Raw genomic sequence first — 14491 nt, 5'->3', positions numbered from 1 at the left:
TGGCCGCCCTCTAACAAGGTAAGACTCCTGGCCGCCCTCTAACACGGTACGACTCCTGGCCGCCCTCTAACAAGGTAAGACTCCTGGCCGCCCTCTAACAAGGTAAGACTCCTGGCCGCCCTCTAACAAGGTAAGACTCCTGGCCGCCCTCTAACACGGTACGACTCCTGGCCGCCTTCTAACAAGGTAAGACTCCTGGCCGCCCTCTAACAAGGTAAGACTCCTGGCCGCCCTCTAACACGGTACGACTCCTGGCCGCCTTCTAACAAGGTAAGACTCCTGGCCGCCCTCTAACACGGTACGACTCCTGGCCGCCTTCTAACAAGGTGAGACTCCTGGCCGCCCTCTAACAAGGTAAGACTCCTGGCCGCCCTCTAACACGGTAAGACTCCTGGCCGCCCTCTAACAAGGTGAGACTCCTGGCCGCCCTCTAACACTAATGAAGACAAAGGAATGACTCAGTATATTAACAGTGTTGCCAGCATTTTATCTTCAAAATTGAAATTAAATTCAAATAAAATGATTTTAAAAGTTCATTATTCATATTAATCACATTTTTTCACATACAAAAAATGCTAAATGATTCCTGGTAATGCCTAAAATAATGCTACATAGTGTAACAATTCCATTTTTCTCATGAGTCTAAGAAAATTTTAAGTAGGTAAATACTTGCGAAATTTATAAACAAAAATGATAAGTTACAAAGCAAGAAAAAAAAATATATATAATATATATATATAAATATATATATATATATATATATATATATATATATATATATATATATATATATATATATAACTACTGACAATGTTTTCTCCTGCGGCAGGGGACGACGCTGGTGGTGGTGAGGGACACGGCGCAGCGCTCCAGGGAGGTGAGGGTGCAGGGGCCGGCCTGGGCCCTGAGGAGTGTGTTCCCAGGGGCACCGGTCCACACAACCCATGCCACGTACCCCTTGCTCGACTCCTCCGTCACCCCTCACACCTCGGTCACCCAGGTCCTCAACACGCTCACCCGCAGCGGGTACCTTCCCTCCGTCAGGTGAGTCAACACACATATACTACCCCCCCCCCCCCCTCCTCCACACACACTACCTCCCTCCATACACACACACACACTAACCCCTCCACACACACACACACACTAACCCCTCCACACACACACACACACACACACACACACACACACACACACACACACACACACACACACACACACACACACACACAGACACACACACACATCTCCATGAAACAGCCCGTAGCAGCTGTCTATAACTCCCAGGTAACTATTTTTTTTGCTAGGTGAACAGGTGCATCAGGGTGAAAGAAACTTTGCCCAATTGTTTCCGCCTCGGCGGGGAATCGAACCCGGACCCTTATGACTACGACTCCCGAGCGCTGTCCAGTCAGCCGCGAGGCCCTCAAGGCTGTACTTACCTATTAGTGCTTGCGGGGGTTGAGCTCTGGCTCTTTGGTCCCGCCTCTCAACCGTCAATCAACAGGTGTACAGGTTCCTGAGCCTACTGGGCTCTATCATATCTACATTTGAAACTGTGTATGGAGTCAGCCTCCACCACATCGCTTCCTAATGCTGTGTGTGTGTGTGTGTGTGTGTGTGTGTGTGTGTGTGTGTGTGTGTGTGTGTGTGTGTGTGTGTGTGTGTGTGTGTGTGTGTGTGTATTAAATATTGTGTAACTAGTTTCACAAATGACACTTAGCTAAGTGAAGGATGGGGTCCTCCACCACCCACGGGACGGGCATGGGGTCCATGGGGTCCTCCACCACCCACGGGACGGGCATGGGGTCCATGGGGTCCTCCACCACCCACGGGACGGGCATGGGGTCCATGGGGTCCTCCACCACCCACGGGACGGGCATGGGGTCCTCCACCACCCACGGGACGGGCATGAGGTCCATGGGGTCCTCCACCACCCACGGGACGGGCATGGGGTCCATGGGGTCCTCCACCACCCACGGGACGGGCATGGGGTCCATGGGGTCCTCCACCACCCACGGGACGGGCATGGGGTCCATGGGGTCCTCCACCACCCACGGGACGGGCATGGGGTCCATGGGGTCCTCCACCACCCACGGGACGGGCATGGGGTCCATGGGGTCCTCCACCACCCACGGGACGGGCATGGGGTCCATGGGGTCCTCCACCACCCACGGGACGGGCATGGGGTCCATGGGGTCCTCCACCACCCACGGGACGGGCATGGGGTCCATGGGGTCCTCCACCACCCACGGGACGGGCATGGGGTCCATGGGGTCCTCCACCACCCACGGGACGGGCATGGGGTCCATGGGGTCCTCCACCACCCACGGGACGGGCATGGGTCCATGGGGTCCTCCACCACCCACGGGACGGGCATGGGGTCCATGGGGTCCTCCACCACCCACGGGACGGGCATGGGGTCCATGGGGTCCTCCACCACCCACGGGACGGGCATGGGGTCCATGGGTCCTCCACCACCCACGGGACGGGCATGGGGTCCATGGGGTCCTCCACCACCCACGGGACGGGCATGGGGTCCATGGGGTCCTCCACCACCCACGGGACGGGCATGGGGTCCATGGGGTCCTCCACCACCCACGGGACGGGCATGGGGTCCATGGGGTCCTCCACCACCCACGGGACGGGCATGGGGTCCATGGGGTCCTCCACTACCCACGGGACGGGCATGGGGTCCATGGGGTCCTCCACCACCCACGGGACGGGCATGGGGTCCATGGGGTCCTCCACCACCCACGGGACGGGCATGGGGTCCATGGGGTCCACCACCACCCACGGGACGGGCATGGGGTCCATGGGGTCCACCACCACCCACGGGACGGGCATGGGGTCCATGGGGTCCACCACCACCCACGGGACGGGCATGGGGTCCATGGGGTCCTCCACCACCCACGGGACGGGCATGGGGTCCATGGGGTCCACCACCACCCACGGGACGGGCATGGGGTCCATGGGGTCCTCCACCACCCACGGGACGGGCATGGGGTCCATGGGGTCCACCACCACCCACGGGACGGGCATGGGGTCCATGGGGTCCTCCACCACCCACGGGACGGGCATGGGGTCCATGGGGTCCACCACCCACGGGACGGGAATGGGGTCCATGGGGTCCACCACCACCCACGGGACGGGCATGGGGTCCATGGGGTCCTCCACCACCCACGGGACGGGCATGGGGTCCATGGGGTCCTCCACCACCCACGGGACGGGCATGGGGTCCATGGGGTCCTCCACCACCCACGGGACGGGCATGGGGTCCACCACCACCCACGGGACGGGCATGGGGTCCATGGGGTCCTCCACCACCCACGGGACGGGCATGGGGTCCATGGGGTCCTCCACCCACGGGACGGGCATGGGGTCCATGGGGTCCACCACCACCCACGGGACGGGCATGGGGTCCATGGGGTCCACCACCACCCACGGGACGGGCATGGGGTCCATGGGGTCCACCACCACCCACGGGACGGGCATGGGGTCCATGGGGTCCACCACCACCCACGGGACGGGCATGGGGTCCATGGGGTCCACCACCACCCACGGGACGGGCATGGGGTCCATGGGGTCCACCACCACCCACGGGACGGGCATGGGGTCCACCACCACCCACGGGACGGGCATGGGGTCCATGGGGTCCACCACCACCCACGGGACGGGCATGGGGTCCATGGGGTCCACCACCACCCACGGGACGGGCATGGGATCCATGGGGTCCACCACCACCCACGGGACGGGCATGGGGTCCATGGGGTCCACCACCACCCACGGGACGGGCATGGGGTCCACCACCACCCACGGGACGGGCATGGGGTCCATGGGGTCCACCACCACCCGCGGGACGGGTATGGGGTCCATGGGGTCCTCCACCACCCACGGGACGGGCGTGGGGTCCACCACCACCCACGGGACGGGCATGGGGTCCATGGGGTCCACCACCACCCACGGGACGGGTATGGGGTCCATGGGGTCCACCACCACCCACGGGACGGGTATGGGGTCCATGGGGTCCACCACCACCCACGGGACGGGTATGGGGTCCATGGGGTCCTCCACCACCCACGGGACGGGCATGGGGTCCACCACCACCCACGGGACGGGCATGGGGTCCATGGGGTCCACCACCACCCACGGGACGGGTATGGGGTCCATGGGGTCCACCACCACCCACGGGACGGGTATGGGGTCCATGGGGTCCACCACCACCCACGGGACGGGTATGGGGTCCATGGGGTCCTCCACCACCCACGGGACGGGCATGGGGTCCACCACCACCCACGGGACGGGCATGGGGTCCATGGGGTCCACCACCACCCACGGGACGGGCATGGGGTCCATGGGGTCCACCACCACCCACGGGACGGGCATGGGGTCCATGGGGTCCACCACCACCCACGGGACGGGCATGGGGTCCATGGGGTCCTCCACCACCCACGGGACGGGCATGGGGTCCATGGGGTCCACCACCACCCACGGGACGGGCATGGGGTCCATGGGGTCCACCACCACCCACGGGACGGGCATGGGGTCCATGGGGTCCTCCACCACCCACGGGACGGGCATGGGGTCCATGGGGTCCACCACCACCCACGGGACGGGCATGGGGTCCATGGGGTCCTCCACCACCCACGGGACGGGCATGGGGTCCATGGGGTCCTCCACCACCCACGGGACGGGCATGGGGTCCATGGGGTCCTCCACCACCCACGGGACGGGCATGGGGTCCATGGGGTCCTCCACCACCCACGGGACGGGCATGGGGTCCATGGGGTCCTCCACCACCCACGGGACGGGTATGGGGTCCATGGGGTCCACCACCACCCACGGGACGGGCATGGGGTCCATGGGGTCCACCACCACCCACGGGACGGGCATGGGGTCCATGGGGTCCTCCACCACCCACGGGACGGGTATGGGGTCCTCCACCACCCACGGGACGGGCATGGGGTCCATGGGGTCCTCCACCACCCACGGGACGGGTATGGGGTCCATGGGGTCCACCACCACCCACGGGACGGGCATGGGGTCCATGGGGTCCTCCACCACCCACGGGACGGGCATGGGGTCCATGGGGTCCTCCACCACCCACGGGACGGGTATGGGGTCCTCCACCACCCACGGGACGGGCATGGGGTCCATGGGGTCCTCCACCACCCACGGGACGGGTATGGGGTCCATGGGGTCCACCACCACCCACGGGACGGGCATGGGGTCCATGGGGTCCTCCACCACCCACGGGACGGGTATGGGGTCCATGGGGTCCACCACCACCCACGGGACGGGCATGGGGTCCATGGGGTCCACCACCACCCACGGGACGGGCATGGGGTCCATGGGGTCCTCCACCACCCACGGGACGGGTATGGGGTCCTCCACCACCCACGGGACGGGCATGGGGTCCATGGGGTCCTCCACCACCCACGGGACGGGCATGGGGTCCATGGGGTCCTCCACCACCCACGGGACGGGTATGGGGTCCATGGGGTCCACCACCACCCACGGGACGGGCATGGGGTCCATGGGGTCCTCCACCACCCACGGGACGGGTATGGGGTCCTCCACCACCCACGGGACGGGCATGGGGTCCATGGGGTCCTCCACCACCCACGGGACGGGCATGGGGTCCATGGGGTCCTCCACCACCCACGGGACGGGTATGGGGTCCATGGGGTCCACCACCACCCACGGGACGGGCATGGGGTCCATGGGGTCCACCACCACCCACGGGACGGGCATGGGGTCCATGGGGTCCACCACCACCCACGGGACGGGTATGGGGTTATAATAAATGAGTTTGTGACGGTGAGAAGAGTACCAGAAAGTCTGAGTGTAAACAAACAAGTTCTGCCTCCTATAGGCCAATACTTCTGGTACAGTCTTCATTATTGTTGTTTTCATGTTGTTACGTTTGGCCAGGTCGTCGTGGGTGGAGGCGGGAAGCAGCGCCCTCGTGACGCAGTGGCTGGTGTACCACAGGGGTGCTGGCGCCAGGACCTCTTCCACCCTCAGGTACTCTTCCGCCTCCACCTTCAACCTCTCTAACAGCACCAGCAGCGAGGAGCACGGGAGAACAACGCTGAAGAACAGACTCAAGACCCGCAGCAAGTCCATAATAAGCCTGGCGACCGAACACACTCAACGACCAACCCTCACCCTCAAGCGCATCCTCAGTGTCTTACAATAACTTGAATCTTGCTTGTTGACCAGACCACACACTAGAAGGTGAAGGGACGACGACGTTTCGGTCCGTCCTGGACCATTCTCAAGTCCAGGACGGACCGAAACGTCGTCGTCCCTTCACCGTGTAGTGTGTGGTCTGGTCAACATACTTTAGCCACGTTATTGTGACTCATCGCCTGCATTTGACTCTTACTTGTGCATCATGTAGCATTAGGAGTACAAATATTAGTGGTGCAGCCATACTAGTAACAGCGGCAGTTACTGGGGGTCAGCAGCCATACTAGTAACAGCGGCAGTTACTGGGGGTCAGCAGCCATACTAGTAACAGCAGCAGTTACTGGGGGTCAGCAGCCATACTAGTAACAGCGGCAGTTACTGGGGGTCAGCAGCCATACTAGTAACAGCGGCAGTTACTGGGGGTCAGCAGCCATACTAGTAACAGCGGCAGTTACTGGGGGTCAGCAGCCATACTAGTAACAGCGGCAGTTACTGGGGGTCAGCAGCCATACTAGTAACAGCAGCAGTTACTGGGGGTCAGCAGCCATACTAGTAACAGCAGCAGTTACTGGGGGTCAGCAGCCATACTAGTAACAGCGGCAGTTACTGGGGGTCAGCAGCCATACTAGTAACAGCGGCAGTTACTGGGGGTCAGCAGCCATACTAGTAACAGCGGCAGTTACTGGGGGTCAGCAGCCATACTAGTAACAGCGGCAGTTACTGGGGGTCAGCAGCCATACTAGTAACAGCAGCAGTTACTGGGGGTCAGCAGCCATACTAGTAACAGCAGCAGTTACTGGGGGTCAGCAGCCATACTAGTAACAGCGGCAGTTACTGGGGGTCAGCAGCCATACTAGTAACAGCAGCAGTTACTGGGGGTCAGCAGCCACACTAGTAACAGCGGCAGTTACTGGGGGTCAGCAGCCATACTAGTAACAGCAGCAGTTACTGGGGGTCAGCAGCCACACTAGTAACAGCGGCAGTTACTGGGGGTCAGCAGCCATACTAGTAACAGCGGCAGTTACTGGGGGTCAGCAGCCACACTAGTAACACCCAGGGGAGGAAGAGCAGAGGTGTCACGCTCCACAATGATCCACCACAATCGGTGTCTCGATACAGGAAAACTTTCACGGAAAGTTTGACAAGACATTACAAAATGTGAACACGGATAAGACAATATAATACTGAAGGTGTACAGTGAAATGGAACCCGTCTGTGAGGGCTGCCCAGGAACACGCACTACCGACTAAACCATGATGAGCTTCTAAAGTATCTCCTGCAGAACACCCGCCAGACTGTGGGCGTGGAAGAGCCCGCCCGCCACACACCAGAGCACCGCCCGCCCGCCCGTCCTGTACCCTTACTCCGCCCGCGTGCACACCTCACCTTCTCCTTATAATGTGCACGAACATGAACACTCACTATTATAAATGTTATTTATGAGGTCAATAGTTCTTCATTAGGAAGAGACAAATGAGCCACAATAATAAACTTTGACTAAAATATCAACATGTTTGTTGTTGTGTGAATTACTTGGAAATCATTGACAACAAAGATTAATGTTAAAGTATACACTTCAGTAATACTTGATAACACTATACAATAGTATACACGAATTAAACACTTGGTTTAATACATTGTATATGCTAATGCTAACGAATAAATATGTTAGTAGGTAATGTGTTTAATTGGCAATATTGAAGACGGACGAGCAGGAAGTGATCCCAGCAGGCGTCGGGGGGGGGGGGGTGGACCAGGCTCGTCCCCGCCCCTCCCCGCCAACCAACCCGTTCTCGCAATTTCGTATAGTCAATATTGACTTATTAAATACGTGCATATGTGACATACTAAATATACTAGTTTACCTTGAAAAGCTTCATAGAAAACACCGACCTTACCTAACCTTCTTAGTATGTTAAGATAAGCGTCTCATTGCTTCGTAATTACAATTATTACTTAACCTATTAAAGGTATAGGTTAAGTAATAATTGTAATTATGAAGCAATAAGATGCTTATCTTAACAGACTAAGAAGATTAGGTAAGGTCGGTGTTTTCTATGAAGCTTTTCAAGGTAAACTAGTATGTTTAGTATGTCACATATGCACGTATTTAATAAGTCAATATTGACTAAAAGAAAGTGCGAGAACGGGTTGCGCCAGCAGCAGGCGTCGGGGCGGGGGGGGTGGACCAGGCTCGCCGCCCCCGCCCCCCCCCCCCACCAACAACATTATGGAGCAAGGCTTCAATGTTTGAGACCTATCAGAGGCCAGGATCATCAGGACCAAAATCAACCTGAACTGGTAACTCGTCAAGTATACCATAATGAAGCTCAGTTATTGGTCTGGTGATGGACTTAAGGCCAATCACCCGAGGTGCGAGGCTCAGCTCTCCACACACACGCCCCTGCACACCTCTACATTAAACTTGCACTGTGTACATGTAGCCTCGCTCGATATACCTCATGTTCATGAACAGTCAACATGTTAACTATATATAACCAGATGAGTATACTTAAAGAGCAGTTTAACATCTTCCTTTTATAAATCATAAGAAAATCGTCAATTATTTAAACATGTTTCATAACGGGTCTTCAGTTTGAATTACAACGGTTCCTTTACCAGCCGTTTACACCAGTGTAGCGTGAATGTCCTGGTTGGTAAGTGAATGACGACCACTTACCTCAGAAATGGCGCCAGCGCAGGGCGTGTTCTCGGCCTCGATGCTGAAGTCTTGGCCCTGGACCAGGTAGTACGAACACTTGCCCATGAAGTCAAAATGGCGGCCATCGAAGGTAGTGTAATGAGGGTCTCCCACCACGGCACACCGGGAGCCGCACTTGACCTCTGTACACACCCAGTTTCCTCCCAGGCACGTGCTGTGGACAATATGACATGATCACCACTCTCCTCCCAGGCACGTGCTGTGGACAATATGTCATGATCACTTACTCTCCTCCCAGGCACGTGCTGTGGACAATATGTCATGATCACCACTCTCCTCCCAGGCACGTGCTGTGGACAATATGTCATGATCACTTACTCTCCTCCCAGGCACGTGCTGTGGACAATATGTCATGATCACCACTCTCCTCCCAGGCACGTGCTGTGGACACCCCGTCCCACAGCGAGGCACCACACACCTACGCTACACTCAACACACACCTGGCCACACACCCAGTACCTCAGGTCTCCAGCGACCTTCCAGTATCCTGGGGATGATGGGTCCTACTACGGTGACGTAACTAGGCTAAACAAGTGCCTTGTGAAACTGTGCCACAGCTCAACATAAGAGTCGGCGCCAACCAGGTCATTTCAAAACGTCTGAAGACTTATTGATGCTCAGTGCTGTCACCTTTGCTCCAGACAGCTTAGGGCGTCTGAGGCAAAGGTCACAGCAAAGTTGGTGGAGAATAATGGGCATTCTCTTGACTTTGGAGGCATAAGTAAAAGCATATGATTGTAACTGTCTGCTATCTCTATGTTGACTATGTTAATTTGACCATCATTGGTGATTCTGCAAAAGAATAGTGAGAATGGGTGGACAAGAAGACAAGGCGGCCATCATTCATTCCACACTACAAGCAAACGTGTCCTTGAACACAAGACGCACCAAGAATTACAGTCGTTGGGTATGGTGTCCCCGGTGCTGTAGACCTTGTCGCGGTAGGTGCAGGGACAGTCCTGAGCGGGGATGCAGAGGTTCTGGTGGAGCACCAGGTTGGCGGGACAGTCGCACCCCTCCACGCAGAAGTCTGGACGCACACTGTCTGCCGCCTGGCCACACCGGGGCTGGATGGCAGACATGCAGGGGTTGTACCCCTTGCCAGACTCGCACACCATCGCTGTTGTAACCATCACCAAGTATCATATTATACAATAGTGAAAATAACAAAATTCTATTCATATTTGTCTTCATTATCACTAGCCTGTTTTCCAGTTTAATTTAATGGAAAGTAATGTCGAAGATAATCGATGAAAATAGGAAAATGTTAGACATTCAAAATGAGACTCTTCTACTCAGGACAAGCCAGGTTCATGGACGACACTAGCATGTTCCTCAAGCACGAGAAGCGCACTGTCTAATGTCTCACATTCATAACAAGAACACTAGATTTAACACGTTGCTATAATTCATGTCAAATATTGATGAGAACCTCGATCATTAAACAAATTCAAGTCAATGTAACATGGCACTTACGGCAGAGATCCTGTGAGCGCCAGCCGTCCGGGATGTTTATCCCGACACTGATACACTCCCTGAAGAAGGCGGCGAAGGTTTCACAGGAACAGGTCTCCCGGTCCTGGGAGTGACAGTCGCAGTAGTCCCAGCGGCAGGTGCTGACGAAGGGCTCCACGTCCACCACCTGCACACAGCACACACTCTCTCAACACCCCAACACAACAACTTAATGGTTACACATATTCTTACTACACAATCAGTTCCACAATGAACTCCCAGTAAACTAATAACTCATAGAGAGCCTATTACGCAAATTAACATATAAGGGTTAACTCGAGGTTAATGGTTTATGCCAATTAAGTTTTTCACTCATTAATGTAGGAACAAATGGAATCGGCTTAATATTTCGCAGGTAGAGAAATGGTTTGTGTAGAAGAGCCATGTGAGAGTGTAAGTGGTAGTGATATAATGGTGTCCTCCCACCCCTCCCCCTCCCGGCAGCTTGCCAGGTCCCAGGAGCTAGCACCTCACCTGGCGACACTCTTCAAATCTTGGGTCATCTCGGAGACGAGCGCAGAATCTGTCAGCTTCGGAACCTACAGATTTTCGGCCACACGGATGCTTAGTCTTTGGCCGGTCCAGACACCGCTCTGCAATGACACAATTTGTATGCTTATTTAAGATAAGAGGACCATAAATATGAACATAAGAATAAAGGTAACTGCCGAAGGCCAAGTGGCCCGTACGAGGCAGCTCCTAAATACCAGCAGAAATGTACAAATACATAATACAATTTCAACTGTTTACATGTTCAGATTGTATTATGCATTTACGTGGGCACTAATGGCACTTACGTTGTGCTAACGAGGATTGACCTCGATCCTCTGGGACTTGCCTCTCAACCTTCAATGGAGTACTCAATAACCCCTGGCAGAGACTCCCAACCTTCATTTGAAAGGGATCTTTACACGCAAGAAAAATGACCGCTAGAATTTAACCAAGCCAAATGTAAGTTTATGAGGACTGGAACAAGAATGAGAAGAACTGTACCGCAGAAAATAACGAAGGAAAGACAAATTCTTGCAGCAGAAAAGGCGATAAAGCTGGGCGTGGATACATCCACCGAGGCAAAAGCTCACATTAGCGGACCAAAAGTCAGCGTCCTATGGCACGCTGGACAACGTCCGTGTTGCCTTCAGAAATGTTGACAAAGGGACCTTCAGGGCCCTAAATATATAACGTATGTGAGACCTGTTCTAGAGTACGCAGCCCCAGCATGAATATTCATTTGGAAAAGCACAAAGCAAAACTAGAACATGTCTAAATATATGCCACAAAACTCGTTCCTGAGCTGAGGGGCCCGAGCTACAAGGAAAGATTGAGGGAACTGGACCTCACCAACCAGGAAGTAAGGAAAAACAAAGGGGACATAATAACTACATACAAGATTTTATGATGAATTTTTAAAGAAAACTAAATTTAAACTTTAAATGTGACAAAGAATGCGCCAAAATCTGACAGTACTCGTGTTCTTCAGCATGGTGAAGAACATATATGTGTGGCATGACTGGGAGAAGAACATATATTGGTGGCATGACTGGGAGAAGAACATATATGTGTGGCATGACTGGGAGAAGAACATATATTGGTGGCATGACTGGGAGAAGAACATATATGTGTGGCATGACTGGGAGAAGAACATATATGTGTGGCATGACTGGGAGAAGAACATATATTGGTGGCATGACTGGGAGAAGAACATATATGTGTGGCATGACTGGGAGAAGAACATATATTGGTGGCATGACTGGGAGAAGAACATATATTGGTGGCATGACTGGGAGAAGAACATATATGTGTGGCATGACTGGGAGAAGAACATATATGTGTGGCATGACTGGGAGAAGAACATATATGGGTGGCATGACTGGGAGAAGAAAATGTATGGGGTGGCATGACCTGACTGTCCCGCATGTTTATGTACTTGTAATATGAAGCAAGTAACAGGGAGAAAACAACACCTGTCTAGCAAGCAAAGATGCCTTAGAGGATTCATACACTTAAATAGAATGGATGGAAGACAATATGGCTTGTGATTCACCATCATCATGATCTACCGCATCAAAGTCCGGTTTCGGGACGAAACCAGATACAATGGGCCCCAATTACTAAAGAAAATCGTCGACATTACGAATGCTGCTCCATTGGACATCCGCGACGATGCCGATGGCGCTGTACTTCTCTATTCAAGCGAGGAAGCTCTGGAGCAACTGTTTGCACAAGAGCACCAGGACGCCCTACGAAACTCCAACCTTATCATCACTCCTACCCGACGCTCCTTGGCTGAACGAACCATCTTCGTCAGCCACACGAGTGTCTACATCACCACCCAGGACCCGGACAACATACTTGATAGCATCAACTCCAGGAACCCTGCTCTGACTGCAGCTAAAGTCAAAGTCATCAAGAACGACGACACCCCAAGGCCCACTCTCAAGGTCACCTTCACAACAGCTGCTGCAGCAACGGAAAATGGATTCAGATGCTTGGACATTTCCATTACACCTGACACTGTCAAGAAGGAGCGTTACTACATCGACCGCCAATGTTTTAAGTGTTATATTCGACCATGTTACCAGGAACTGTCCACAAGCAGAGGCAAAGTACAGCATTTGCACCCAAGATCACCAGTTCAAAACCTGCCAGTCTGCCAGCAACTTGTGTCTGAATTGTGGAGGAGTTCACACCGCCGTCTCCATGGACTGCCAAGTACGACTTGACGAAATCAAGAAAACAGCAACTGCCAACCCAACAACCATTCAGCCGGCGAGCTTCAATATCCAGGCTACGTCGTTCCCAGTGCTTCCCAACGCTCCTGCTGCACAGACATCCACACCAGGCCAGAACCCTCCTACTCCACTGGGGACCCAGCACACAGGCGACTGCAGCCCAGCCAGCCAACTCTCCTGTCAACCAATCAGCGGTCTCGGTCGCTACCACTAGCATCCCATCCCTGATCAGTGTAGCTGAGAACATGGCAGGAACAGACGTCGCCAAATACGTGAGAATACTGAATATGCTGCTCACCCAAAACAATCTACCTACCATGACAATCTCAGCGGACCTGCTACAGCCTCAAAACGCTGCTTCAACCCAAACAGACCAGCTTCCAACACCAACAACAACCGAAGCCATGCCACTACCACCCCCTCTGAGGCTGACCCAACACCAGTGTCAACAACACCAGTTACCCAGACATCAACATCCACCCAGTCCACCTCCACCCCAGACCAGTCATCCCAACAACCAATGGAAGCCTCAACGCCTACTGTCAACAGGCGGGTGACAAAGGCAAAAAGGAAAGCAAAACGCCAACAAGTAGAATCAGATTCAGAACCATATCCACAACCACAGGAACCAATTGATCCAGACAATTTGGCAAAGAACATTACATACGTGGATCCAGACTTTGATCCAAACCCAAGCAGCCCAAGCAAGGAAAAACCTTACTTTGCCATCTTCCTCCACGATGATGTTTCCAACGGCAACAGTAGCACAAGAATAGTCATCGCCTTAGAATGCAACCGGCTCGTCGAACTCTTCACAAACCACCCTGACACAAACCAAAAATAATTTCCTCACCCTATCTTTGTCCATCACGAGACCGTGGAACAATATGTAGACCTCATCGCCCTGAAGAGAGAATACATCGACCTGAAATTCAACTTCAAGAAAGGACAATTGCCCTTCTTGGACAAGTACGAAGACCCGATAGGAACTCCAATACTACCGCTGTCATTTGGAAAGTACATGCGAATACCTCCCTGCCAAAGCACCTCCAAGCAACAGTGAACCTACCTCTCACCATCTCAATAGGGAAGATGCCTCCTCCAAGCCAGACCTCACCTCAAGTGAACCAGGACGACATCACACCGCCTCACCACTAGCCTCCTGCCGCCTAAGAAGTACTCAAGCCACAGGCTTGACCGAGAAAACATCTCCAATCCACGGTGGAAAGGCCACCGAACTTTCAAGCCTCCTCTCTCCACATTCAGATCCTGTTCTAAGAATTTCACTGCCCCATCCTTCTTCCTCCCACATCCTCACCAAGCTCTT

At 54.4% G+C, this 14491-nt stretch overlaps 2 protein-coding genes across 4 annotated transcripts in view; one reads left to right on the top strand and one right to left on the bottom strand.

The window, feature by feature from the left end:
- The window catches only part of LOC138356320 (uncharacterized), a 33455-nt gene extending 26862 nt beyond the window's left edge, over positions 1-6593 (top strand). The window contains exons 5-6 of the mRNA XM_069312293.1: positions 830-1044; positions 5935-6593. Of these exons, the coding sequence (XP_069168394.1) occupies positions 830-1044; positions 5935-6202 (483 nt within the window). The 3' untranslated portion in view covers positions 6203-6593. The remainder of the gene's footprint in view (positions 1-829; positions 1045-5934) is intronic.
- LOC138356233 (von Willebrand factor-like) overlaps positions 1-14491 on the bottom strand; it is a 122903-nt gene that overhangs the window by 59895 nt on the left and 48517 nt on the right. For all 3 annotated transcript variants that reach the window (XM_069312010.1, XM_069312011.1, XM_069312012.1), the window contains exons 14-17: positions 10907-11025; positions 10394-10559; positions 9806-10037; positions 8876-9071 (exon numbers count right to left, since the gene is read on the bottom strand). In XM_069312010.1, the coding sequence (XP_069168111.1) occupies positions 8876-9071; positions 9806-10037; positions 10394-10559; positions 10907-11025 (713 nt within the window). The remainder of the gene's footprint in view (positions 1-8875; positions 9072-9805; positions 10038-10393; positions 10560-10906; positions 11026-14491) is intronic.

The sequence above is a fragment of the Procambarus clarkii genome, chromosome 71 (genome assembly GCF_040958095.1).
Source record: "Procambarus clarkii isolate CNS0578487 chromosome 71, FALCON_Pclarkii_2.0, whole genome shotgun sequence".
Classification (NCBI taxonomy): domain Eukaryota; kingdom Metazoa; phylum Arthropoda; class Malacostraca; order Decapoda; family Cambaridae; genus Procambarus; species Procambarus clarkii.
The sequence above is the reverse complement of the archived record's forward strand: the minus strand, read 5'-3'. Positions and strand labels throughout refer to the sequence as shown.